This window comes from Necator americanus, chromosome X (assembly GCF_031761385.1).
Source record: "Necator americanus strain Aroian chromosome X, whole genome shotgun sequence".
NCBI classification, from domain to species: domain Eukaryota; kingdom Metazoa; phylum Nematoda; class Chromadorea; order Rhabditida; family Ancylostomatidae; genus Necator; species Necator americanus.
The window spans coordinates 2,909,347-2,936,314 of NC_087376.1; the positions used below are offsets into that span (position 1 = coordinate 2,909,347).

General features: G+C 39.6%; 2 protein-coding genes across 5 annotated transcripts; both read left to right on the top strand.

Moving 5' to 3' along the window:
- Positions 1-962: 962 nt before the first annotated feature.
- Positions 963-15,644, top strand: RB195_021335 (uncharacterized protein; the record flags this gene model as incomplete). Of its 3 annotated transcripts, XM_064208023.1 has the most annotated exons (39): positions 963-1,040; positions 1,159-1,287; positions 1,404-1,487; positions 2,142-2,231; positions 2,309-2,392; positions 2,764-2,847; positions 2,988-3,179; positions 3,242-3,388; positions 3,501-3,599; positions 3,671-3,767; positions 3,832-3,981; positions 4,960-5,087; positions 5,157-5,223; positions 5,377-5,467; positions 6,200-6,339; positions 6,407-6,483; positions 6,637-6,789; positions 6,848-7,006; positions 7,064-7,222; positions 7,289-7,469; positions 7,524-7,684; positions 8,113-8,294; positions 10,632-10,668; positions 10,779-10,979; positions 11,051-11,200; positions 11,327-11,443; positions 11,515-11,614; positions 12,464-12,613; positions 12,687-12,814; positions 12,904-12,970; positions 13,090-13,161; positions 13,534-13,605; positions 13,670-13,746; positions 14,037-14,189; positions 14,251-14,409; positions 14,471-14,629; positions 14,690-14,870; positions 14,939-15,099; positions 15,456-15,644. In XM_064208023.1, the coding sequence occupies 39 exons, from the start codon at positions 963-965 to the stop codon at positions 15,642-15,644; spliced, it is 4,905 nt and encodes a 1,634-aa protein (XP_064063902.1). The 3 variants fall into 3 exon arrangements, with proteins under 3 accessions (XP_064063902.1, XP_064063903.1, XP_064063904.1); XM_064208021.1 differs by lacking the exons at positions 10,632-10,668; positions 10,779-10,979; positions 11,051-11,200; ... (12 more) ...; positions 14,939-15,099; positions 15,456-15,644 and having other exon boundaries at positions 8,113-8,298; XM_064208022.1 differs by lacking the exons at positions 963-1,040; positions 1,159-1,287; positions 1,404-1,487; ... (19 more) ...; positions 10,632-10,668; positions 13,090-13,161 and having other exon boundaries at positions 10,782-10,979.
- Positions 15,645-20,977: 5,333 nt separating this feature from the next.
- Positions 20,978-26,921, top strand: RB195_021336 (uncharacterized protein; the record flags this gene model as incomplete). Of its 2 annotated transcripts, XM_064208024.1 has the most annotated exons (5): positions 20,978-21,074; positions 22,820-22,926; positions 22,987-23,100; positions 24,948-25,011; positions 26,832-26,872. In XM_064208024.1, the coding sequence occupies 5 exons, from the start codon at positions 20,978-20,980 to the stop codon at positions 26,870-26,872; spliced, it is 423 nt and encodes a 140-aa protein (XP_064063906.1). The 2 variants fall into 2 exon arrangements, with proteins under 2 accessions (XP_064063906.1, XP_064063905.1); XM_064208025.1 differs by lacking the exon at positions 24,948-25,011 and having other exon boundaries at positions 26,832-26,921.
- Between the last annotated feature and the right edge of the window lie 47 nt (positions 26,922-26,968).

Below are 26,968 nucleotides of genomic sequence, written 5' to 3' on the forward strand. Positions count from 1 at the left end.
GTTTCTGAATTTCGTCGTTCTATTATAGTGTTCTATTTTGTTGCTTTTACAGTGTGCATTACTACTGTGGTACCTAATGCAAGAGAGTTTAATACAGTGGTAACAAATCTCCCTAATTTAAGGAATCGCTGATCGCCACCCGCGGGCAGTCCGCGACAAACGTGTGCACATATTCACGTCTTTAGGTGCACGCTGAGATCAAATGTGCTGTGTGTGTGGCTTGTTTCTGGAGTTTGCTTCGAACTTATTCTTCGAATTTCTTCGACCTCAAGCAGTGTCATGTCCTCCTGATCACGTTAGCCTGAAGTCACTTTCGTATTTATTCAGCTGGTGAAGAAATTCCATGTGTTCAACTCCCTGTGTGATGTCGGCTGTACTGTTGGAGCACTACCGTGGACCGTAACCAACAAATCCACTCATTTGGTTGTTTTCTGTAGTTCGCATTTTGGTTAAAAGGGGCGTACAAACTCTGTGACCACTCTTCCAAGGATTCATCCAGCCATGGAAACTCAACGACACCGACACGCGTTAGTGTAATGCAGTTGGAAGTCGTTGTGCACGATGAACTGCCCTCGTCGTCATCACTCGATCAAGCTCCTGAAAGATTAGCGATCTCAGGAAAGACTTGCTACAGTACCCTTGAATGCGAAAACCCGGCGTTTTCGACCTCCACACATGCCACGTGTATTCTTTGCAGGACCAGCCATACCGTGCATGGACGCACGATGGGCAATAGAACACTGAATGCTTATATCCTTCTCTTTACCTCACTTGTGCACTTTACTTGTGCATTTGCTGTTTGTTTTTGATTGTCTACTCTATAGACGTTACCGCCCTCTTTTGAAACTCACTTTTTGACTCATTTTTTGTGCGTCGTAGATGTTTTTGGAATGTATCCTAAGATTTTGATGCGAAACATTTTAAAGTGAGGAATTTAGGGTGAATTTGTGTTCGAAGCGAAAATGGGCTCACTGCTCGCCGTTCCTGCAAGACCTGATCACAGTGGTGAAGATACGACAAGAGATGATGGGAATTCCCAGGTTTGTTGGAGAAATTGAGGGTTTTTTGAGGTTTCTCGACGTGATTGAGTTATTATCGATTTGTCCAATGGTGGCTGTCATAGTCATGATGTACTGTGGAATTTATTCGCTGTTTCAGGAGATTGTAACTTCTGTGGAACAAGCATCGTCATCATCATCGTCGTCATCGTCATCGTCATCATCGTCATCGGAAGCAGCGTCTGACCACACCACTGTCCAGATATCTGACGAAACGGAGATTCTCCAGGTTTCCTGTTTATGAGGAAGATTTCTTGACCTCTTGTGGGATTGGTGTTGTTATTTCGAATGTTTTTATAAACGTTAACAGAAGCGAGCACAGTGATGGCTATGTTGTTTTTTTAGGATCGCTTGAGCAACATCCAAATTGGCGAGAAATCGGGAGACAGCTGTGGTGGAGACATCGCAACTGAGAACGAATATCCTCAGGTCTTGTATAGATTTAATCAAGGAGATTACTCGCATCTTTCAATTCCCTTTTGCTCCTGGACCAGTCTGTAGGTCCGGCTAGCGCTGGTCCCGGAAAAAATGTAGGTGAGGGGGGCACTGAACCGCGCTCCATATTTCCGGAGCTCTGTCTTCTTTTTTCTCTTAGCGACTTCAGCTTAGATATCATAGATCATCTAAAACTAACGCTTAGGGCTCAGGGCAGATTTAGTGATTCAATTCCAGAAATAAGAGAGCGACTGAGTGAATTTTCAGTTAGCACTACACCTTAACCCTCCTTCCTCAGACTTCTTCTGGTGCTAGCGTTGCTCATCCATGTTCCTGCCATAGAATTAAAATTGGTTTATTCAAACGAGGCTTTTTTCGCTCTTTCTTCAAGAAACATTCGTCTTGGGTAGAATTTAGTAAATGGTTTTTTTATTTTCCTATGAGTGTCTGAATACTCCACTTTTGGTGATTTGCAAATTTGATTATAAACTTAGATTCCTTCGATACCGCGTCGGTTTGTAAATATATTCCGAACTACTGGAGTGAACTCTCGTATTTCTCTCCGATAATTACGATAGAATTATGTGCAAACGCAAAGAAAAGTATGTATAGGTGTGTATATGTTTATAGATGTAGAAAAATGTTTAGGATTCTGTGACCGCTTCCGAATTGGATACGGCAATCACTGCATCGGATAGCGAAAGAGTAACGAATGAAGCCGACAGTTCACCTGTACAGGTTATCCTTCAAAGGATTTTTGTCCTTTATTACATGTGAAATTTCTCGGAATTTTTGGAATTCAGTTATTTGTTCAGCCGTCTGAAATCCCTTCGGAAGCAGTGGTGGAATCTACTGGTCGTAGTGATGGAAGCGCAACTAATGACGTTGAGAATTCTAAGGTTCTTTCCTTATTTTAAAGCAGTGAGAGGGGGTTTCGAGCAGTTCAGGCGTGCACGAATTTCTTGCTCCGCTTCTTTTTTGTATTGGAAGATTTGGTAGCATTTGGAGCTAGGATCATGGGCGAGTTTTGCTAATAACCTGGTCCGTGAATGCTATCCAGATATGGTACCGCTCAATTCAGTTGATGGCAAATCCTGGCAGTGAAAAGTAATGGAAGATATCTTCAAAGAGATTCGCTCTGTTCATTCGGTTCTCGTTCGGACTGGACGAGAAATGCGTGTGCAATACAAAAATAATTATTCAATTATATATAGAAGAGAAGAAAATGTTTTTTTATGGCTGAGTTATGGTAAATCGTTCCTCATTTTAGAGTAATGCGAGTTCCGAGGAGTCAGCCAATGCACTCACAGATTGCTCTTCTGCTCGCCGAACTACTGAGATCGAGAATCCATCGGTATCTTATGAATCGATAACTTTGATTGTTTAAAGTATTGTGAATTGGAACGTGGAAGGGTTATTGAGCTATTGAGATCTTCAGGATGTTAGACTCCAACAACTACAAGGATTTCGATACTTGTTGGACCAATATTTTAGGTCAGCGAGACCCCTACGGAATATGTTACGCCGTCGGACAGCACAACTGATACCATGTACACTGTTATCTCCACAGACGACAGCGATGGTGAATTCAGTGAGAATGGATGTTCCTGGAAGCTCGTCGATGCTATAACTGCTTACAATCAAGCGAATTCTTTGTTGACTGTCGAACATAGTGAGAAGCACGAGGTGCTGAGTTCCTTCCTGTGAGAAATGGGCTCTTCGCTTGGGAGCGTCCTGTGTCTGTTTAGCTTCGAGCGTCTGTCAACTACGTGTTGGCTGGGATCTATCTGAAGCTTGCGGAAAGAGATCCGTATGAAGACGTCTGCGTCCCGCTACTGCGAGAAGTAGTTGACCTCCTGGGAGAAGCATTCAGACCTGCACCTTATCTCCTACGAGTAAATTTACTCACTTTTTGCATGGTCGATTCACCTTTAATTTCTCTCTGCATTTCCTGAGTATGTAGTGAGTTTGGATTGAACTGTTTTAAAGGATAATGTGAATGTTGAGGTGGACGATGCCAACAGACGGTTCTGCCAAAGGTTTTGGCCTATTAACGTCACCTGTCCAACGAGCGCCGCGGAAGAAGTACTCAGACACTGTGCAGAAGTGAGTTCACCCCCTTCTGTTTCCTCAGCGAATGAAATTTACTAACTTACTGTTAGGGTAAGAAATTTTAGGCGCTGGGATGTCTTCAGTTGACATCTGATGAGAATGCTCCTTGTGCGTTTTTCGATCATGGTTCGGATGACAAGATTGCAAAGAGTTTTGTTGAAGGTAGGTCAGGTGCCGTTTCATCGTGTCACGTCTTCAAGTTCACAGATTCGGAGAGTTTATTCAGAAGGGGACCACGCCGAGATGCGTCGCGTATTTCGTCACGCCATCATGATTCGCATTGCAAACGCTTGCACGATCTACGTACAACATTCCATAAAGAAAGGATTCTACGAGAGGGGATACAAATTCTCAGTTCTTGCCATTAAGACGTGTGGTAAGTCGATGTTTTCCCTACTAGTCCCTTTCACTTGAAGAAAGTACTACGTGTCAAGCGGGTTCCTGAAAGTGGTAGGGCTCTGCGCCTAACTTTACTAACTTCACCCACGTGACCGCGACGAGCGTCCAATTCAGCCAGCGTGGTGTTCAGAGGAAGTGACGAGGAATGAAGGATAAAGTGTCTGGCGTGGAACAATCTTCCTCGGATACACCATCGTGTTCACTTTAGTTCAGAATCGTTTAAGGTTTTACGAACGCGTAACTATCCTGTACATGTACATGCGGGAGGGAGGTGATGTACCAAGTCAGTGTTTTTATCCTCCCGGACACGTCTGCCAACAATTTATCGACTCGGATGGATTGAAGGTCTGGTTGGCACTAGGACGGACTCAAACCTCCTATCGATCATACACAGCCTCAGCGGAACCTCTTAGTGACTGCGCTACAGCGCCAACGACGAAGTGATTTCATACAGAAAAGCATACGTCGCAGTTGCGCAGACATCAGAAACGCAAACGGCTCCAGAGTTCGAGGAAGCACGTGCAAGAATGTGTGACCTCTGCTTCTGCGCTGTTGCGCAACAAACGGGCTGTCTAGTGATTTTCGGATATTATTTATCATTATTGATTTCATTTATCAGCGAAAATACAACGACATATGAACCAATGTGCATCCATAATAGACACAATAAAATAATACTAATTGTACAATACAAAAACAAAAACAAAAAAGCTCTAGATCCTTGCCAATCTTATCGGAAGCCGAGGGTGATCGAAAGGACGTCATCCAGTTCGCGGAAGAAGCATTTACACATCTATTCTGTTGAAGTATGAAGAATATCGGAACCTTATTATTAGCAGAGTCAGGAAACAACCTGAAATTGAAAATGCTGCCTTTTGCCTCGTTTTCTGACTGTTTTTTTTTCGAATGTGTTCTATTTTTTGTGTTTCTGAAATAGGTTCTGTTTTCGCTTCAGCTCGGATTCTCTCCAACTTCCCGGTTATTCGTCAACATATTGCGGCTAGTTTGCTTTTGAAGAGATATTTTTGCATATTCAGTATCATTGTAGCCGGCATCGCCACGGGCGCAGGTAACAGAAACCCGGTTAGTGTCGTCCTGCAGTCTGAGGGTGTTTTTCACTGGTAATTTTTTCGATTCATTCCCACTTTGTAGGACTACGAAGACAGCGTGGAGGATTTTATTGACGATTTTACTAGAAGTGGAGACGAATCGGTGTCAGGTACAACCTCGTTGTTCACCCCGTATTATTTCTTTTTACAGTACGTCGGCCAAACCTCCACTTCATTGATTTCAAAACTCCTGTTATGTGGGAGTGTCGTGACATAAAATGTAATTAGATGTGTCAAGAACACCTACAGGATTTTCTTTTCAGAAGAGTTCAATTTCGAGGATTTGTGGATTACTCGAGATGCGTTGGAGGATCGCAAAGTAGCAATTGACTATTGTAAACACGTCTTGGAGAGGTTGTCATTTGAATTTTTTTTCAAAATTAACTTACAAGTAATCACTGCAAATTTGCACATTTACAGAAGGAGCAACTTTGAACGTTTTCTCTGGTTTATGTGTTTAGGGTGATGGTGAGGTCGAAGGGAGTAATGAGGAATCTTCTTCCCACATCATAAAATTTTATCGGAGCCCGCACTTATTTTTACCTGACGCGTCCGTTGTTGCCAGCGCAGGTTTCCTCCTTTCTTGCATCGCCTTTGTCCGAAAAAGCTTCGGAAGTGCGTTAGCTTGAAAACAACGCGTATAAATGTTTCTTTATCGAAAATACTGTATACTGTGTGTTCTCAGCGGAATACTTAGGAAAAAAACCACCCTTATTCTTATTCGACATGTGTCACAACAGACCGAATGTATGTGAAGTTTTTTTCTGCGTATGTTCTCAGAAATATCAACAAACACGCGTTACCATGCTTTCTTGGGTGACATGTCTTCGCCTCAGGACCACTCCTTTGCGGCCGTGCGTATGCTCTGGCTATGCAGATTTCTCTGCGATCGCTCAGTCTTGCCACAAGCTTGGAATTGTTTAGATGAAAACTTCTCCAGTTAGGGAACAAATGCATAAGGGCCAGTGCTGCAGCGGACTGTGAAACGACACCTTAGAGAGAATGACGCTGATTAACGATATACAGGCCGGGCATTTCTTGAAACTTTCAAATGTATTTCACTTTCTGGTGCTTCGAGTTCATAAGAGATCATCCCAATGAAACGGATGAGTTCTGGGACCAAACACCACCGGAGCGGACCAAAGTGAATGTGGGTGATTTCTGTTCATCTGCCACCGCTGCTGCGAAAATTGCCGACATCTACAAGGATAGAGCTGATCCGATAGGTGAGGACGAACTGCGCTGTCTTTGTACATTATAACTCTGCTTGTAATGAAGTGAATTTTCCTTCAGTAAGGGAACACCGAAGAGGTCTTGTTTATCTCCAGGCCCTGGACGAAATGGAAATTGCGCGCATACTGTACGTGAGGGTACGTATATTTACACTATATTTGCTTATGTTCTTCTAGGTCAGGAAAATCAAGGTCGACGAAAAACATTTACGGATAGAGTAATGACTAGACGTTCAAGTGTGTGTTTTTCTCGTCTTTTCTGGCCGTTATTCACAAATCCAGCACTTTCAGGCTCTGTCAATGCTGTCTCCCATTAACAGTAGATTGGCTACCAGACTCGTTATCCGTGTTCTGCCAACTCTTGTGTACACATCAGCCGTGATATTCCGAAGCATGATCAACGACTTGGATCCGGATAGCCATGCTCATTCTGTTCTGCTTGCGGTTTGTTGGTTAACAATGTGCGAACCGGAGAAGAATTCGTGGATAATTTCTGTTCCAGATGACTATGCAGTATCTGAACTTGCTGAAGAGGTTTGAGACCACTGATCCTCACCCATATTTTGCGGACGGCTCGTACGGTGGCTGTCTTCTTATTGTCGCATCCGGCTATACAATGTTTTCGCAGGCTTTGTTGAAGCACTCGGATGAAAGCGTTAAAGTAGGCGATCATTTGCGTTACTGTGTGTGTGTGTGTTCCAGTAAGCTGTGCGTTTAGGCTAAGGGCATAGACTGCCTTGAAATGGCTCTGGACGCTCACAACGTGATCCTCAGAAATAATGCAACGTCGACTCAAAAGAGTCACAGTTTCGACGAGTTGGCCACGGTCTACGAGAAGCTGATTCGTGCAAAGATCGAGCATTTCGCAAGTCTTGTAGTTAGTTGTTTACTCACTCAAATTTCACTCTTTGACTGGTGCGCAGAAAACTCCAGAACATTCCAGAACAAAGAAACGACAACTGCAGAAGAATTGCGAACTCTATCGAAAAATTGTGCGTATTTGGTCTTAAACTTTCACGATCACATGATTCAAGTGCTGCTAAACCGGGAAGCACCGGTGGAGGAGGAGAACGTCAATTTTGAGGTGTGCGGTCTGCAGCAGTGGCTAATCAGAGCGGAGCACGGTGAGTGACCGTTCGACTGAATTCCGAACTCAGACCTCACATTTAATATTCTAGTGAGTGACAACGCCAAACTATTTGGTTGCCGTCAACTGCTGATTTGGTTGAGGATGATGGTCGGGAATACTGTGTTGACAGTATCCGATCCTGAGAAGGCGGTGGATCGTCTGCGTGCTCTGCGTTTCGAAATTGAGAAGCTTATGCTGGGAATGACTTTGGTAAGTAGCGATCCGGCACGGATCACATACAGTCACGTCAAGGTAGTTATTTCTGGAGTAGGGTGCATACTAATTAGCACCAAATTATTCCGTCACACGCGATTCGAACTAAGTTGTTCTTGCGTTGAATTGCGCTACCGCAGCGCATGGTTGACGTAGGAAAGGAAAAAGCAAGTACGAGGAAGCAGAGGACGAGGGTTGTAGTGGATGTGCGATATTCGCTCGTACCGACCCAAATGGGGTCGTCTACAATTTCTCGAAAGCCTCACTTTCTGGAAAAGTGCTCTGCGCTGGATCTCAAACATCTGCGGTTTTGAAAGATTAAGGAACACTTTTATTATACAACAGTTCATTTTGCTGTTCCGCCGAAACTCGCATTCGAGTCAAATCTACTACGTTTAGCCGTATATGACAAATGCTGATTACAGAGATTTCCCCAGCACGCATATCTGAGGACTGGGTTCGAATTGATGCACAAGATACGAGCTGACGAGGTGTCCACTCTTAGCCACGAGATCTCGACTTCCATTTTAGAGATTCTCGAATCCATTCCACCGATCGAAGTGATCGACGAAATTCCTGACTACGTTCCTGTGAATATTGTCGAGGAGTAGGTGTTTGTCTCTAGTATCAATCTCCCTCTTTCTGAGTGCTACATGAGGCTTACATAAATTCGCTGTTTGCGCCATGACGCAATGAATTTGTTCCTTCGGATTGTCGTGTGCCGCCAGCGGTCTCGGGGTTCTCGTTCTTTCATTCTCGACCGTGTTCTTTCGTTCATTATTTGTGGTTTTATTAAAGGAAATATTTATGTCTAGCCTCATGTAAGCAGCATACGACTAGCCTCTTTTTGTCGATCATATCACTTCGTATCTGAATGTTTTCCTCTGTTGTTGTGTGAGGGAAATAAACGTTGTTTGCCGTTATACCACACACTGCCATTCGCACACCTCCACTGTTTAAATCGTTTCCTCGATAACAAAGGCAAACGGCAATTTCTTATAGTGGGATGTGAAGGGCACTGCTCACAACTCTATTGCTATGAGCATATATATTGTTGTATGGTTGAGATGAGCCTTTGACAATACCTCATTTTGTCATTGTCACAGGTTTTGGTATGACAGAAATAACTAAGACAGGTGTTCTTGGTTCGATGTAGTTCTTAACGCGGACACATCATAAGCGGGCGCGAATACGTTCTTTCTACTATATCGAAGCATAATTCTGGCTACTAGCGTCTAAACATTTACTTCTGCCAACCAGTGCACTTTTAATGGTGTGCGAAAAGGGGATAGGCCGATACAGAAAACTACTTGGTTACGATAGGCCTACGAGGGATCACGTAGTGACTATGAATTGAATCAAATTCGGACTTACCATTACGAATCTCAACATGGGAGCAGTCCAGACAACGATCAGAGCTCTCCACTGTGCGTTCATTTGGTGACTGTTCGTATTTGGCGTAGATATCTGCGCCGCAGGACATGTTCACGTGTTTAGACACGTGTGATCATGAAATAGCGCGTTTACGCACGGAATAGCCACGGTGAGAAAATGGTTGAGGACTGCACGCATTTTGCTATCTTTGGTATTCTATTCTTCTATTTGGTCCAAAAGTATTCTAATGCTATTTAGGATTCTTGAGCGGATTTGGGATTTTTAGTCAGGTATCGTACAGCCGACGACTCTCATCAGTGAGACCTTCATCCTTTTTGGGGACATGTCGATACAACAGCGTCCCGGACCCCATCTGGTATAGTCGACTCGAAACGACATGAAGCTTGATACAGTTGTATGAGCGAGTGCACTCGAAGCGCCGCGCTGGAGCTTGCGGCTGCGATCGGGGTGGGACCATCGCGAACTTCAGCGATTGTCGTTTTGACGCGTCTATACCACTCCCTAAATCTGCATACTGCCTTTGCAATGTTTCGTATAGACAGAGATGAGAGAGGCTTTCGGAGATTTTCAAACTTCGTCACGGGACCTGAGCATGATATTCAAGAGAGCCTCTCGAGCATAATGTGGTCATTTTTCGCGAAAGCGACTTGTCCCTGACGACCCTGGACAAAACCGGCACAAGGGTCCTGATCAGGGGAAACCTATTCCGATTGTGCTAGGATTGAGCCGCTAGCGTTGAATCCGATGACTTTGTCGTATTATCATCTTTTATAACTTGTATATTACTGTTATTCACTTGAAAGTCTTTCGTTATGAACGAATTATGTTGTTGCAAGGAAAATATCATGGATCTTGCTAGAGTTAAAAGCTCCATTTCATAAAGATCCTCACGAAAGCTGGATTGTTTCTTTGTAGGGATAATTTTGTCAATTTATATTCTTCTTATTTTTCTAGTGACAATTTATCTCGTCCGATTCACTTGATTTAGAGTCGGCGTCGATTTTTTTTTTTTTTTTGCTTGGATAACTAATAAGCATATACTTCTACTTCACGTTTTCTACATCACGTTCGTCTTCTCCTTCGTTTACGTTGCCTCAGGCGAATAGTACGCGTCCGCGCAAGAAAAATCAACTATGTATCGTTGGAATTAGTTATTTTGCACTGTTTTGGTCAGGGATATGAAGTTTTTCTGGATTCTTCTTCTCGTTGTTGTTCTTCATCTTCATTTACTCTCACAAGCATTAGGATTTTTTGTGAAGGGATTATTTTGTCATGTTACTGTATAGGATCGAATTATACAGTTTTAAACGGGAGTGTTCCATCGTCTGGCTCCGGATTTAGTGGCAATCGTAGCGTCTGCAGCTGACTTTCACACCCGGTTACGGTCCCTGTTGTCCCTCAAGCTGTTCTTGATAATCAGTTCATTTTTAATACAATCAAAGCTTTATCCATCTAATTCGAGTGTTTTCGATACGTGTCGAATTGTACTTTATTGATTATTTTTCGCATAGTTCCTCATTAACACACTCAGAACATTCGCAACATTCAGATCTTCTCTCATCCAACCGCTCTCCATTGCTGAAGCCGTGAGTCAAAATATACCTCATAGCTAACTTCCAAGTACTTTTATTGTATTGTTGATGTTTACAGTTGTATCCAGAACGTTTATTGTTCCCAAATAGAAATTATTGTTTAGAAAATGGGACGCTCTAAGAAAGTTGTATCATCACCTACTGCTACCGCTGTCGAACCTGTTGCAGCGCCAGCGGAAAAACTTCAGAATCCGAACGGAGCTATTGGAGATGAACGCCCGAGACATAACAAACTTGTTGAAGCCTTAGCTTTATATACTGAAGCGAATTCCCGACTATCCTTATTGTATCAGGAAAAGAAAGAGGTTGGTAGTGTTTCATTTGAAGTTTTTTTTGTGCATATATTATATCCAGGGTAATTTTAAGTTGTATTCAGCTTCGTGCATGTGTTAACTATGTGTTGGCTGGTATCTATTTGAAATTTGCGGAGAAAGATTCGAACGAAGATGTTTGCCCGGCGTTACTCCAGGAATTGAATCGATTACTGTCAATTACTTCGTTCAGAGCTCCATCTTATCTTTTGCAGGTAAAACCTCTCTAAACCTCATTTCAACTCATTTCACAAACTTTCAGAAGACGTCGGTTGCATCTGTTCTTTCGTTCTTCTCTTCAGTTCCTATATTAGAGTACATCCAAAATCAATAAATTTCAGGATAATACTGTGACACAGAGGGGTTCCGCTGCTGTTGATGTTAAGAAAAGAGTATGGCCATCTAATATCACGTCTCCAACGGATGCTGCTGGTGAAGTATTGAAACATTGTGCTGAGGTTCTCTTTTCGAGTCTTCTGTTCTCCTCACGAAATGATCTTCAATGAGGAAATTTTCCTCATACGTTCAGGCTTTGGCTTGCCTTCGTGGACGTTCGTCTACGAGACCTGCTACTTGTATATTTTTCCCACATGGTTCTGATGATATATTGGTCAAGGGAAGCGTCAAACGTCAGTTTGATTTTAATGCATATTTTTTATGTTTTTTTTTCAGTTCTTCTTCTTATAGTTTCAGGATGAGTTCAATAGTTTTGGTTTTTTTTACTCAACTCGATGTTCGAGAATAATTTGGATATGAAAATAACGGCGGCTAACATTTGAGAAACGACATTGAATATGTTGCCTTTTTCCAGGTTTTTGTGGAAGCATCGTGGGAACTGTACAGTAGGATCAAAACGACATGAAACACGGTGCAATTGCATAAGTGTAATCTAGCTGGGACCTTTGCTAACACTAATCCTCGCTGAAGTTTTCGATGGTCCCACCTGAACTCTGCACTCCGTACGCTTCAAGCGCAACCTCTTACGCAAGCGCGCCGTACTTTATTTCGTTTTAACCATACCGTAACGATATTGCGCTATGAAATTCTCGTTTGTTAACCGCATTCTAAGCGATCGCATTGATCCGCAAAACCGCGTTGCAAAGGCCGTAGTGCGGTTACTATAGGAACAGCAAACAGAGATCTACATAACTAACGCTTTACGCTACCTTACCAAACCAGTATTTTACACGATTGGGCTATGAAAAAACGAGCAAAAACTTTAATATCTGACTTTCTTTGCTTTGAAATAGACGGAAAAATGATTGTTCCTGTCAGGACCAACTTGATCTACAGAGTGCGCGAACAGTTTCGATTGGTATGTCAAATTTTTTTCCCGCAATTTTCGCCTTTCTCATCATAGCATGGGATTGTATCCACTTGAATTCCCCTTCCGATTGCAGAATAGTGTTTGTTGGATTTTTTTTTTTCTCAAGGGAGTGTTACATCCACAACGTCCCAACTTCAGAATACTGATTCAGAAGGCGATTATGCATCGATGTGTCGTGCATTTCGTAATTCTATTATTATCCGTTGTGCAAATGGCTACACAATCTATATATTGGATGCCCTAAAAAAGTCTCATTTTGATGCTGGATATAAGTTCACGGTCCTTGGAATTCAAGCGTGTGGTTAGTGATTACGTTTATTTCTACTATTCATTTTATTCATTAGAACCTTTCACTTTATTTTTGTTTCGTTCAGCACGAATTCTTTCAAAATCGCCAGTTCCTCGTCATCGTACTTCTGCTATTTTGCTTCTGAAAAGATTCCTTAGCACATATAGCATTTTTGTCGCCGGGATTTTTAGAAAACCTGGAGATTCGACACCGGTTAGTGTTAAATTTACTCTTTTTACTTTGTTCTGTTGTCTGTAAATTGAAGCAGTAGACTTCGCCGACAAATTAGTTGTAATTTCTAGGAAAGTCAAAGGCGTATTCGCGATTTTGCCAAGCTTATCGAATCTTTTAAGGGAACGGTTTACGCAGGTACTCAATTTTTTTATTTTATTTATTTTATTTTTCTCCAAATTACAATCCTCGGGATCTATCAATGGGAAACATTCTGTAAAATAAATTCTCGTATTAATGACAGGAATTTATTACAGACACTGTAAGATTTGAAGACTTATGGATCAGGGGAATTCATATTGAAAACCACTTTAACGCTCTACAACACTGTAAATACTCCATGATAAGGTTGTCGTTTATATTCATTAGTAATAGCATTTTCCTATAGATGCATTAAGTGAGTTTATATTTGTTCAAACTTCTCCCCTATTTTTACTTAATGAGTGGAGTTCAGTTATAACCTCAGGCGTTTGAGTATATGTTTACTGGATTCGTTTGCTATGACGAAGAACCTCGTATTGTTCGATGTTATCCTCTCAATTGCTTTTTTAACTTTGTCATAATACTCTTTTCTTGATAAAATACAAGAATTTTGAATTATTTTTTTTTCTGATGTTCGAACTTCGTGACCGAATATCCTGATAACATCGTTGACATCAACTCATCTCCTATCCGACCAGAACGATTTTGTGTTGGTATAGTGGATGTCGGGATTACCGCAGCAGCTGCGGAGAAGGTTGCAGATGTCTTCGCACTTCATGCTGAACAAATAGGTTAGAGCAGATTAGATTCCATGTTTGATTTTTTTTTTTACCAATTTGCTATGAATCTCCTTAGTTCGAGGAACCGACAGAGGATCTGAGTATAAAGAAGCTTTGGATGAATTGGAGATTGCGCGTGTACTGTTCACTCAGGTATGTGCTTATTTTCATGGATTTTTGGTTGTTAGGAAAATTTATCTCTTCGAACTGTTTTGATCTGATTTTTACAACTAGAAGTTGCGTAGATAGTATTTTATTTGCACCTTACCTCATTTTCATATGAGGTAAGGACCTTATTTTTGATGAGCTCTTCTTGAATGAATTGGGCTTTCGAAAATTAATGAACGAATTTGACGATGAAGATGAAGGGAACAATCCTTTGAAATTTTCTAAAATTTTGTGACTTTGCTTTGTTGAGCGATTCATCACCAAGACTTTTTCAGTCTCTGGATCTTCTTAATAATATTGACGAGAAGTTCGTGTACAAGTCTAGAGCTCGGATTATGACTCATTTTATATCGGTCTGTGCACTAGAATTTAATAGCGTGAAAGACGATACCAGGGTCACCAATCAACACCAAATCCTTATAGAAGAGGTTTTTTTGTGTACGAACTCAATATCTCATGACAAGTCTTCTGTTCTCTTTTTTTTCGCAGGTGACAAATCAGTATGAAAGAATTATAAGACTACTGGAGACAGAAAAATCCTCGTCTGGCTTCGAAGAAAGCATATATCGCAACTGTCTCCTCTCGATCGGATCGATATACATCTTATTCTCAGACTATTTTTCTGAGCATCCTCACAGAAGTGTTAAGGTCTTTAGTTATCGACTAGATTCTGACCATTCTTTCTATTCTTTACATCGACAAGTTTCAGGAAAAGTGTATGGAATTCACCGAAATATCCTTGAGAGCTTACAAAGCTATGTTGGAAAGAGATATGCCGATGCTCCAAAGAGTTGACATTTCTGAAGATATGATCTCTCTTTACGATGATATGATTATCGCGAAAACCTCTGCTCTGGAAAGTCTTGAAGTGAGTTTTTTTAGTTATTATTAACTTCAAGAGTTTCTGGAAGGATATCCTCTATTTTAGCGTCGTGGAAACGCCAACCGACAAGAGCTTCGTGCTGCGGCAAAAGATTGCTACAAGTTCATTTTGAAGATGTATGATCATGTGCTCAGACTGATTTTACGTCAGGATGTGCCGGCGAGTGAGAGAAATTTCACATTCAAAATTTGCGAATTGCAACATCAACTTATCGAAATGAATTACGGTATGTAATTTAGGTTACAATATGTTTTACATTATATTCTCTTGTAACTTTGTAGTATCAAGTTTTAGTCAAAGATGGTGTGAAAATATTTGGTTGTCGTCAAGTGCTGTGTTGGCTAAGGGTGCTGGCTGGTGTTATCGTTGAAGCGAACAGTGATCTTTATGACTCAGTGGAGCGTTTGAATGAGTTATGGCGCCAACTTCAAAGAATGATATCTGCTATGGTGAAAGTTAGTGAAATTAAAGTTAGGAACTAGAAAGGTTACTCCGGAAAAGGAAGAATAGAATTAAAGGCTAGCAAAATTGCGTGACCTTTCCTAACTAACGATCTTCGCACAGAAAATGGGGCAGGGCATAGGACCTTTTGTTCTTTTCTTCGCTAATCATTCCTGGGCCCTAGCTGTATGTATCTGTTAGTGGTTTCCACAATCGAATCCTATAACAAATCACATGTAATCTCCAACCTCCCCCGAATTACCTCAGCGCACTCGTAAGTTAGGAAGTTTTTTATGCCGGGAATGTTTTTTTTTTAATATTTATGTCTTTACCTTTTATTTCTTGAACTATAGGCCAACGTTTGTTCTAGAAAATACCTCAATCCGAATTTCTAAAGACCGCAATCGAAGGTGTGAACATCGAGTCGGTAGTGGACGTCAACGCTTTCTCCAAGATCATCCAGGATTCTATTGGAAAAACTATCAATTCTATCCCAGAAATTGATAGTAAGGATATTAAGGAGATTCCTGACTACTCGGATATGTTGGTCATTAAATAGCTGTCTGGTGTTGATTAGTACTTGTTGCTTAGCTTTTTTTTTTCTTTAGTGGTAGCATGGAGCCTATATATCCACAACATACATAGTTCCAGAATTTCTCTAGCTTTTCTTGTCTCTAGCATATTTGATTCCTTTTTTGCGTTTATGTGGCGGAATTTTTCTCAATTCCTTTCATCACTTAAGAATTACTTTTTGTCTTTCCAAAGCATATACTGTTATGTTTGTTTGTTGGAATGAGATTGCTAAGCCTCATGTTAAGTGCCGGTTCATGTTCATTCACTATGTAATTGTTTTGTTTTCTTGTTTATTATTTTATAGCTCTAGTAGATCTTATTTTTGGACGTAGTCGTTTTTTTTTGTGCAAACGGCTTTGTTTTCTTCTATTATTCTATTATTTTGTTAATGTAAAGTCTCATAAATAAAGTTCAGCTACCCAAAATAGCTTTTTTTTTTCTCCTGTGATTTTTTTATTCATCATCTTTTTGCAAGGTCTCTGATGAGGTGGATTGAGAGGGTTGCCAAATAAGTAAGGTATTATATTAGTATTGCATATAAGTGAAGTATAGCAAGGTATCCGTGAATTTTATTTAATGTTTGAAGAATAACGTTTGATTTGTTTTCAATTAATTGTTCTGTTATCCAGTACTTATGGCTCCAATTATTATCATAGTTACGGCAAATTTATAGAAAATATTCATTGCAAAATTCTATCCAGACTATCATCATTTGTAGCCCGTAAGTCTTTTAACAACACTATTTTGAACATGAGATCAAAATGTGAGGGATTCTTCCATCAAATCGGACCGAAACTAGGGCTTCCATCTCTCTTTGAGTATCCTCGTGCGGTGCTAAATTGGAAACATTGGCGCGTGAAATCTTCTCCTTTGATAAGAAATTCGAGAATTTTCTTAGAAGATTTCTTCCCCGTGAAATTCTTTCCACAAGCCGAGCAATCAATTCTTTGGGTAAAAAATGTTCAGGGCTAGATTTCAGGATGGCGTATTCTTGAACAGGATCATATTTGATTTTTCTCAAGCCACAGGTGAGACGCACTAATATAAGCTTTGTCTCTTTGGATCGATTTTGTTTTGTACATACATAAATACAGTATTATTTAGAAATTTTATATCTAACAAAATTCTGGAGTGGTGATGCTGTCTCTCCCATTCGTTGTCAGATGCGGTGCGTATTACCGCCCTCACATACGTGACCCGTTGTTAGGTGTCTTGTAGGGGAATTCTCCTCGCAATGACCGTTCTCCTCGCAGTTTAGGACAATTAGGGTGGAGTTGACCGCAAATTAAGACTTGATCTACACCTCTAACCTATATATTTCAATAGAGAGATACCAACATCGGCAATATCGGTATCCTGCCTTTAAGGATGAGGGAGCTGCTGTTCTTCAACAAACACTTTTGAGGTATAGTTTGAACGACCGAACAAACTGCTCGAAAAGTCATTCTCGAAGGATTCCGTGGACAAACATCGATGATTTTACGGGGCATCAGAAGCTTATCGTCTTTATATCGGCTTTTCTTCAGAGCATCAGCGATCTGATCGACGGGTGCTCCGTGATGGGGCGGAGTCCAGAGGCGAGGCTAGCAAATACGGCCAATGTCCTCGTCCTATCCTCTCCGATCGTATTCGATCTTCAGGGTCGACGAGCTTTCTTTGATACTTTTGCAACTCTTCGTTTCATTATGCGGTTCAATGTACTTAACCATTCTTGAATTTAATTAATTTTACTTTTTATTATCCTAGAATGAAAGGACTACTGATTACGTATGGCTAGAGTTTGATCCCCAGGATCCCAAAAATTCCCACATTTTCTCTCAATTCCTTCATTACTACGGTGTAATCTATTCGAGAATAGTCTTTTTCCAATGGACCCCGTATACCTGGCGCTGGGGCATCCAGAGAATCGACAAACGAACCGGCCACCATGGATCAGGTGTCCGGTGGGTCCAGCCGAAACATATAATCCTCTTGTTCATTATTTGTTCGAACATAACGGCCGGTCTAAAACGATTAACCGTTGGTGCTTGGACTTCTAAATGCATTCCTATGCCTCCAGCCATCTTTTCTTCTTTCATCGTTCCAAACGCTGTAGCAACGGTTGCCATACACTTGTATTTTTGCAGAAAACGGACGATCGGGACGTTTTTAATGCATTCCTCCAATTTTATCCGAAAAATTGGAATAACAAGAAGAGCACAAAAATGTTTCAGTTGAAGAAAAGTGTTTTTTTTTATTCACTTCTATTCACGGGGAACGTGTTATCAGTATCAAAATATAAATTATAAGGGAAATTCTATGAAATTCCAAAATTATTTACAAAATTATTTTTATGTCAGAATTCAAAAATTGCTTGTTTTTCTTTAATAGGTTGGAACAAGAGAACAGTTTTTATAATTTTCTTTTCTCCGATGCGAACTTGACCTATTTTCATGGATCTTCGAAGATTCGAGATTTGTTGCGGGCGGCGTGGAAGAGCACGACAACGAAAATTTCTTAGATTTGCGGCTATATAAATATAAGGAACTTGGAAAGTTTCCATAGTTATTTTCACGGAATTTTTCAAATGATTGAAAAAAACCTGTTCGACAGAATATTGAATCGATGTCAAAATCTGGAGAAATTCTTTCATCTTCCCTTTTTCTCTATGACTATTTTCTTAATTGTGTCGAGTAATCGTAATTCTAGGATACAGGGTACAGAGATCATGTCTTTAAAGTCCTTGGTTTCGCCATCAGGTTTTCCAGAAACATGATTCAACAAACATTCCCCACTTCATTCTAAAAAGATTCGGGAGACTTCCTGGAAGGGTTTGGTTGTCGGGACGGACCATGGTGTAGTGTTCTTTGAATGACCAGTTCTGCTGGTCGCACCTGAGCGCTTCTCGTTTTTGTTTGCAAACGAGCACGTTTATTGTCTCGAGCGCTTTTCAAGGGAGAACTCTAAGCTCATCCGCATCACTGCTTCCCAACTTCTCACATTTCAAGTAGCCCCCACCACTTAAATCAACCGCTCCACTCAAAACTTTCACTTCATCACAACTAGTTTCCCAAAAAAAAAAAACGACAAAAATTTGACAATAAACTGACCCAAATCCGTGAGAAAAACAGGATTTTGTTTACTTTCCGATTTCGACGATATCCCAGTTAGCATGGTTTACTGACATTTGCTCATTAATGGTTCGTCCGGTGGTTTTTCTTCCACGATTAACACATCACCGTGGAACTAATTCAGTGCACTCTCGCTCGCTGTTCTCGTGGTTCTCTCCGTGTCTTCTGGTCCTTACGTATGGAGCGAGTCTCTGCTGGTCTTACTCGAAACACACCGGAAGACCACGTTTTGGCTCGCGACTTTCCGGTGATTTACTTGCTGACCACTTCCTAAGTGCATTTTTTTACGGCGGTAGATCCTCATACGAGACGAGTTCCTAGCGTTTTCGTCAAGAAATAAACGAACAACATGTTCTTTTTTCAGTACCATTTTAGGATATGAGGACCCTTCTTTCAATCCTAGAAAACTTGAACTTTATGAATAAATCCAGACAAGCCTCTGTATTTATCGAATTTGTAAAACAAATACACATACTCACTACAAATTTACTGGTTATACATGAGATCCGAATTTTTTTTTGTGGCAAATTTCAAGTGTCTGGATAATTTTTACGGATCATTCTTGTTTCGAGAATGAGTCCGGTGCGGATTTTAGAATTAAATGATCAAATTAGCTTCAAGTTTTATGCTTGGAATAAATTCTCGTGGCGAACGTTGGAGCGGGCCCCTCTCCACTTAAGATTAGCCAACACTCGGCATTCACGTTGCGCCTTACATCGTATAGAGTCCTTCACGGGATTTTTGACCTCACTATTCCATAGATACCGATTGAACATTATTATTCCTACAAATAATAATCCGTTGATTTAATGCACTTTTACAGAAAGAGCGTTTTTTTTTTTCTTAGTGCCGTTTTGTTCTTCTCTGAACTATTCGCATTTTCTATGTAATTTCTTATTTAAAAAAAAATTCCTTCATTTCTGTGTTATTTTTCAACAAAGTGTACTTATTCCTGATATTTTCTGGCTTTTTTTTTTTACGAAACCAAACCGTAATGAGCAGTGCCTACCTTTATAAACTAATTAAGTATGTATTTTAGCTGCTGATTTCTTTTTTGAACTATCTTGTACTTCGTAACATGTTTAATCTCGTAATTCATTCGAATGTCATTGCTAATCAATGAAAATATGTTTTCTGGGAAAAAAAAGATCCTTATTTAAAAATGCAACGTCATACATCCAAAATTTTGATGAACTCAAAAACATCTCATGCTTACTTATTTTTGTATAAATGACCTCTAACAATATTATTTTTTGATGTGCTAATTTTTTAAGCGATTTTATAGGAACTTCTGAATTTTACGCCTCATTTTCGTTCTTATCTTTTAAAAAAAGACCAGTTATATTTACAAATGAATAAATACATAAATGTATTCCGAAATCGTTCACCTACAGTGGTGCACATAGCGCAGACGGTTATTCACTGGATATTTTTTCTCATAACAAGAAAACATTCTCCAATAATAATTTTGTGTACAGGTATTTTTGCAGTTGTTTTATGTCGTCTCCAAAGCAACATTTTCAAAATAACTACGTAAAATTCTTTTGCGAAAGCAGGAGAACAAAAACAAAATGTTGTACCTCAAAAAAGGATGTTTTTTTACATTTGTTTATTCCTACGTAGAATACGCCAGGATATTTTTGCAGCTTTCAACTTCTCGGCTAAATGGTTCCACTAGCTGACCGAAAAAAAAGTGCTAAAGTTAGCCTCTTGAAAAGATTAAGCTTCGAAGAGGAGTAGGATAAAAAGAGGTCCCATTCTAGGGGACATTTGGTTAACTTTTTGGCAGTATACGCTTCTCATATACTTTTCAAGGAAGTAATGATTGTTCGCTGTTCTGCTTGGGTCCCATATTTTCACGAATTTCGAGGGTTAGTGCTTCGAAACTCATTATCGAACTCTCGAGGGACAGTACACAATATCGACAAATATGTCAAGTATCTCCTTAAGAGCTCTTAACGTTATGAGCTTCTCCAAAAACCTTAGAATACGTTTTTTTTTTTCGTTCCACAATTCTCCATTCTTCCAGAAATATGAGGCAATATTGAACATTTTATAAGAATAGCGTTAAATACGTCTTTTGACGAGATTTCGTCAATTTATTGTCCTCCGGAGAAGAACTACCACTTCCTTCGCAACATCCTGCATTCATCCAGTTCAAAGCCTATTGTCCTCCGCGACTATATTGATCTGTTTCAGTTGAGTCGAAATGGGTCAACGTGAGGTCGATTTGCCTCAGCTATTCAGCGATGTTTCTCGCACCATCAGCGGTATAACGAACATTATGGGTGCTGGGCCAAGTCAAGGTCGGTCATTTATATTTCTAATGTAATTCGTAATGTCGACTCGATTAATTGCATTCGTGTGAAACGAAAAAAAAATACCACTTACAGGCTCGTAAAAATCATGTAACGATAATAAACCAATATATAAAAAACGTTTCGAATAGCTTTTAGAAAATCCACTTTTTCAATCAACGATTCTTTCCGGAATTTTTTCTTCAAAATTTGTTTGGTGAAAGAGAAAATTTCCAGGATTGTTTGTATAGAATCGATGAAATTCTTAAACAAACAACCATTGAGAGTGTTTGAGTTGTTGAGATGGTATTGGTGTGCACGGAGGTTTCTCCTGTCGAATTTCGTTTGCTTTTATCTCTTATTAAGTTGATTTAAGAAAATTCTCAACAAAGCTCTCAACAATTGCTTTCTCAGATGTCTCAGAAATGGTTACGGTTAATTTCGTTCTGACTATCTTATTCAAAATGTGAACAATTTTAAAGGTATCACACCACGAATCTGAGATGGCACGGATTTCAGGTGGAGTATTCGTATACGGGACGGGAGACTATGGAGAAGAGGCTGATTCCGTCCATTTCTTCCTAATTACCGTAAAAAACGGCCCGGAATGTGCGGCGCTGCACAAGGCTGGCGCGCTCCAGTCGAATTCCTTGTAGAAAATAGTGCGCCAGAACGCCTGAAGCCGCATCTTCCGGGCCGTTTTCTACGGCAATTAGGAAGAAATGAGCGGAATCACCCTCCTCTCCATGATCTATTATCACTTAGAAGAATACTTCACCTGAAATCCATAACACCTCAGATTCGTGGAGTGATGCCTATAAACCTATGAATTAAAAGTATCAATTACATACAACATAAGAAATTGTGCAATACGTCAATTACAATGTGTTGTACGTAATACGACACACCTCTAGTATGTTCCCCTATTTCTCAATCCGCCTCAGCGAGTATGTATATGTATACACGTTGTGCTAGGTACCGAACTAGTACCAGGAACATGTTTTTTTCCTCAAATTTCCGGTTCTACCTTTTAGTATTTAACTTACTAATTTAATGAGTTCTTTTGTAGATTTTTATTTGGAAGTTTGAAGTCTCTATAAAGGAATATAATAAGTCAAAATGTTGAGGAGGAGTGAGTAATTCCTCCGCGATTCATCACTCTTTTTTTAATGTCAATATACAGTGAGTCACGGTTAATTGCCTTACAAACATTGCTGTTGCAGCTTTCCTACTGCTCACATTAGACGAATTTACGCTTCAAATTGATCTCTTTTTTTTGTGATCAAAGATTATTTCCAAAACAGTTTAATGCTACATTTCTAGTATATTCCAAATGTATTTCCAGAATATTTCATCGTGATTTCTTGAAATATTCCTACTTGTTTTATTTTAAACGGTAAATAGCTAGAGGTAGAGGCTAAAAAACACACTTTTTTAGAATCATTCTTTTAAATTCATGCACCTTCAAGCGCATCACTCTCCACGTCGGTAGATCGCCACTGACAAGTTGATCTGGATCGTTTTAACATAAACTGGATTCGAGGAGGGCAATTATAAACGAGCCTCGCCTGGTCACTCATCTCTGCGTTCACTTGAGTTGCGGTTAAACATTTCGGTCACGCGGCTGACATTTCTGTCAGCTGAGCTTTTCCGCTCGTTTTTGGTCTACTCACTTCTGAAATATCCTCGCAGAATCCTAGACTTTGTAGATGTTTCTCTGATTGTTTAAATTATTGTGAAATCCTTAAATTCAGACGCTCCTGACGCTTCTCCGAGCGGTGCATCAACAATGGTTGGAAGCCTATTCGGGAATACTTGCTTCAAGGCATGTGGTATGGAGGACATCCAGTACGCGGCAAGGGTATGAAATAAGTGTTTAACGTGATTTACTTTGTAGTAACTAACCAGTTGTTCTTTGCAGTCCGCTGGAGATATGCTGATAACTCTACGTTTTTGTATTATGGCGACAACTGTCATCTTTTTATTGTGTCTGATCATCCTAACTGGAGCAATTCTGTACACTGTATGTAGAAAGGTTTGTAGTTAACTAGTATGATAAATAATGGTAAGGTACGGATGCGAGTAGATCACCGTCAGTTGACCCATTTGAAGGACAGTTGTCGGAAGTTGTGTTGTTGGCAATAATTGTCCACGGCTGCCCTGTCCCGTAATCGGAGCAGGGTTATTTCGCATTGAATTATTTCCAGCAACCTGTCACACAGCAGATTGAACCGAATCGGTTCGCCTCGTGAAAGACGACGGAGACACACTCAGGAATTCTAACACATAATTCTTGTGTTTCATGTGTAATTGTGCTTACAAACCTCGGATGCGTGCGTTTTATAGAAATTGATCATTTCTGGGTGAAGTTCTCTTTCAATGAAAGGAAGAGTTGGCAGGGAAATGTCGGATAACCTCTAGCTTATCCATCAAAATGGCACACTTCCATATTTTTCTTTAGATGGTCGTACAAAAACATTTTTTATTTCTTCCAGTTCACAAATTCTAATCACCTCTGAAATAATCTCTATAATTCTAAAATCTCTTTTTAGATTATACAATTTTTCCCTTCAATCTGATTTAACTCCTTTAAGGAAACATTTCTGGAACTCAACAATTTCAGAGCTCTTAACGGATTCTTTTCCTCAGGATTTTCAATATTTTTCTGTAGATCATGGGAATGAGATTTATACAATTTTTTTGTGTTACTAGTATATTATGGAGGACGGAGTAACATCGCATTCAAATACACATTTCAAAAAAATCACAGAAAATCACTTACATCCAACGATATCCTAGAAAAAAAATGGAGATTTTTGAAAGACAGTATCGTAAAAATCGAAATATCAATAGAAATAAATAAATAGTAATAATGATAATAAAATAATAAAATAAGTAATGGTTGTAACAAATTCGCGTCCAGCTCAAATTAAGAACTCATACTAAATAACAGTGGGAAAACAAATAAGAATAAATTAATGATAAATAAGAATGAATAAATAATGACAAGATACATAATTATAATAAATAATAATATAGTAATAATATAATAAAATAAATAATAATAATAATAACGAAATATAAGATTTTGCACCTAACAAAATTCTGTAATGTTTGAATTTTTTTCTTCGGATATTCAGCTCGAAAACATGTGACTCTCTCTTCGACAGTTCATCTAAGAAATATGATGACGTTTTTCGGTTGCGAATTCGCAAACAGACGTCGATCTAACGGAGGAACGTCGATGTTTCCTCACGTTTTCGCTCCGCATCGACGATCTCTCTTGTCTCACACTTTGCGCGTGTCGTTTTGCTTCTGTGTACGCAAGGAAATTCGCACACGTTCGATTATTTGGAAAAAAAAAATTCTACAAGAACCTGTTTTACCTTCGGAAAATATTTTCGAATGAATCTAGTTTCGAAAAGACTTGTATGAAATTCTTGTAGATGTAATTCGTGGTAGATATAATTGATACATAGTGATCCTCGTACTATCAGCGGGTTTCTTTGATCTCCGATAACCATCAATAGGTTTGAGGTTGATAATAAGTTCAACATGGTACAGTTCAACATCTATTAATTTTGAGAGGAAAATCACACCTAGAAAACTTTAGAATGTTGTCCACGATGGAAATGTGACGAAAATCACGCAGTGACGTTTCGTGGAGCATTGTTTATAAAAAAACAGCAATAATTATTCAATGTATTTACAAATTTTCACGAGAAGATAAAAGAACGAAGAAGAAGAGATACCCAAGAGACTATTTTTAAATTTTCACCCTCGAACTTTTTCGCTTTCATAGATCTCTGGTTCATAAAATCATGTCTACTTTTATGTTACGACCCTTAACACTTAAACGTCAACTCATACGGAGTGTTTTAGGGTAAAGGGAGCTCCAAATCACAAATACAGTCCGCTGAACCTTTGGTGAAGTCAAAGACTCATCGTGAGTACTTCCATACGAGTAATGAGACCACCCACGTAGCGTTAAATCTTCACGTGTTTTGTGCGTATAGTCTTAAAGGCATTACTCCACGAATCTGTGGTAGTACGGATTTCAGGTGGAGTATTCGTATACGGCATAGTAGATTATGGGGAGAGACTGATTCCGTTCATTTCTTCTTAATTGCCGTAAAAAACGGCCCGGAAGATACGGCTTCGGGCATTCTGGCTTACTTTTTTCTACAAGGAGTTCGACTGGAGCGCGCCAGCCTTGTGCGGCGCCGAATCTTTCGGGCGGTTTTTTACGGCGATTGGGAAGAAATGGACGGAATCACACTCCTCTCCATAATCTACTATCCCTTATAAGAATATTCCACTTGAAATATGCACCACCTCAGATTCGTGAGGTGATGCCTTTAAACAACAGAGTTAGATGTGGTCCTGTGATGCACCTCAATGTGTGGTTACCTAGTCTGAATATTTAGACCATAGCAAGTTCATCCCTTCACTTTGAACACTGAACTGCATGAAATCCAGAAATATTGATTAGAAATAGTGTGTGGAACCGTAACATGAAGCAAGTGAAGTGGTTATACTCTTGCATGTGCTGACTTATTATTTTTGCACAGAGAGGGAGGGAACTCCTCAGTTTGTAGGCCTATGCATATATAAAGTTATGAAAAGGTTGCAACATTTTTAATTTTTTTTTTTTGAAATTACTTTATGCACAGTCTATAGATAAGGCTACGGAGAAAAGCTTTTGAAAAGTTCACTTCCGAACGCTTAACAAAATTTGCGAAATTTTACTATGAACCACTGCTATTTCCGAACATAAACTGATCACTACGCTCTCTAAATCCTACTGTTCCAAACTACTTTCTGTAAGGGTATATAAAGAGGAAAATTTAAGTCAATAAACCTCAAACCTCAAAGATCTCAAAGAACTAATTAAAGAAGAGTGTTAGTATCGAAATAGAAGCAAGAGAAATGAGGAAAGCGAGAAACTGCGACGGAAATCGCTTTGGAAACAGGACGTGATTAGTGCGATCCCAGTTATTGAGTAGATCATAAGCAGATCACTAGCGGAAATCCGAGAAAGGAAATAAGAAAAGCGTAAGAATTTGAATTGATAACATTTGAAAGATGTAGTTTTTTTTTCGTTGGAAAGTAGCTTTAATTGATTCTTCATACGTACATACATCCTCGTATTCCATACGATTTTCTAGGATTTTGTAGATTTTTCGCTGAAATAAAGAATTAATTAAAATAACCAAGGATTCTTCACGTATTGCAACCGTTTCGTGACTTGCGGGTCTTTTAGGAGAAATTGAGATGCGCTCTTCTTTCTCTGTGGTGCTTATGTTTGTTCGAACGACCCGTGACTTATTCTCTTATTTTTGCCTCGGGCTACATGCGGTTGTGATGGTAAACATAAGTACAGACGTCTGTAAAATACTTTATTTGTTCGCAGCACAAGTCTACCATGTTTCCTTTGTCCCTTTGATTTAGTCTTTTCAATTTCCTTCTGGATAAAATAAGTTCTACTAATGATATAGTTTGGAAATCTTAAAAAGTTACAGTTAACAAGCGCAAAAAAAAAATGCATATGAAAATACTCTTACTGAAGTAATTCCAGATCAAGTAAATCTATGACGTCTATTTTGGTTTTATCAAACATTTTTATGGTTTTATATCATTTTTTCTCCACAACTTCATTCATAGGAAGAGTACAGTACAAGTTGCTTCAAATGATGTGTGTAAATCAGTGATTAGAATTTCTCGTCGACCTTGGAGTATCGAAAAATTTTTGTGCCTTATTTTCAGTCAGCTCCAAGAAGATTCCCGTTACCAGCGTTTGTTCGTGACGTCTTCCCCGCACGACAGGAAACTGCTAAGGAAGGTCATAGCACTTAAGAATTACTCTGATGTAATCGCTTACCTTAATATATTTATGCAAGGGA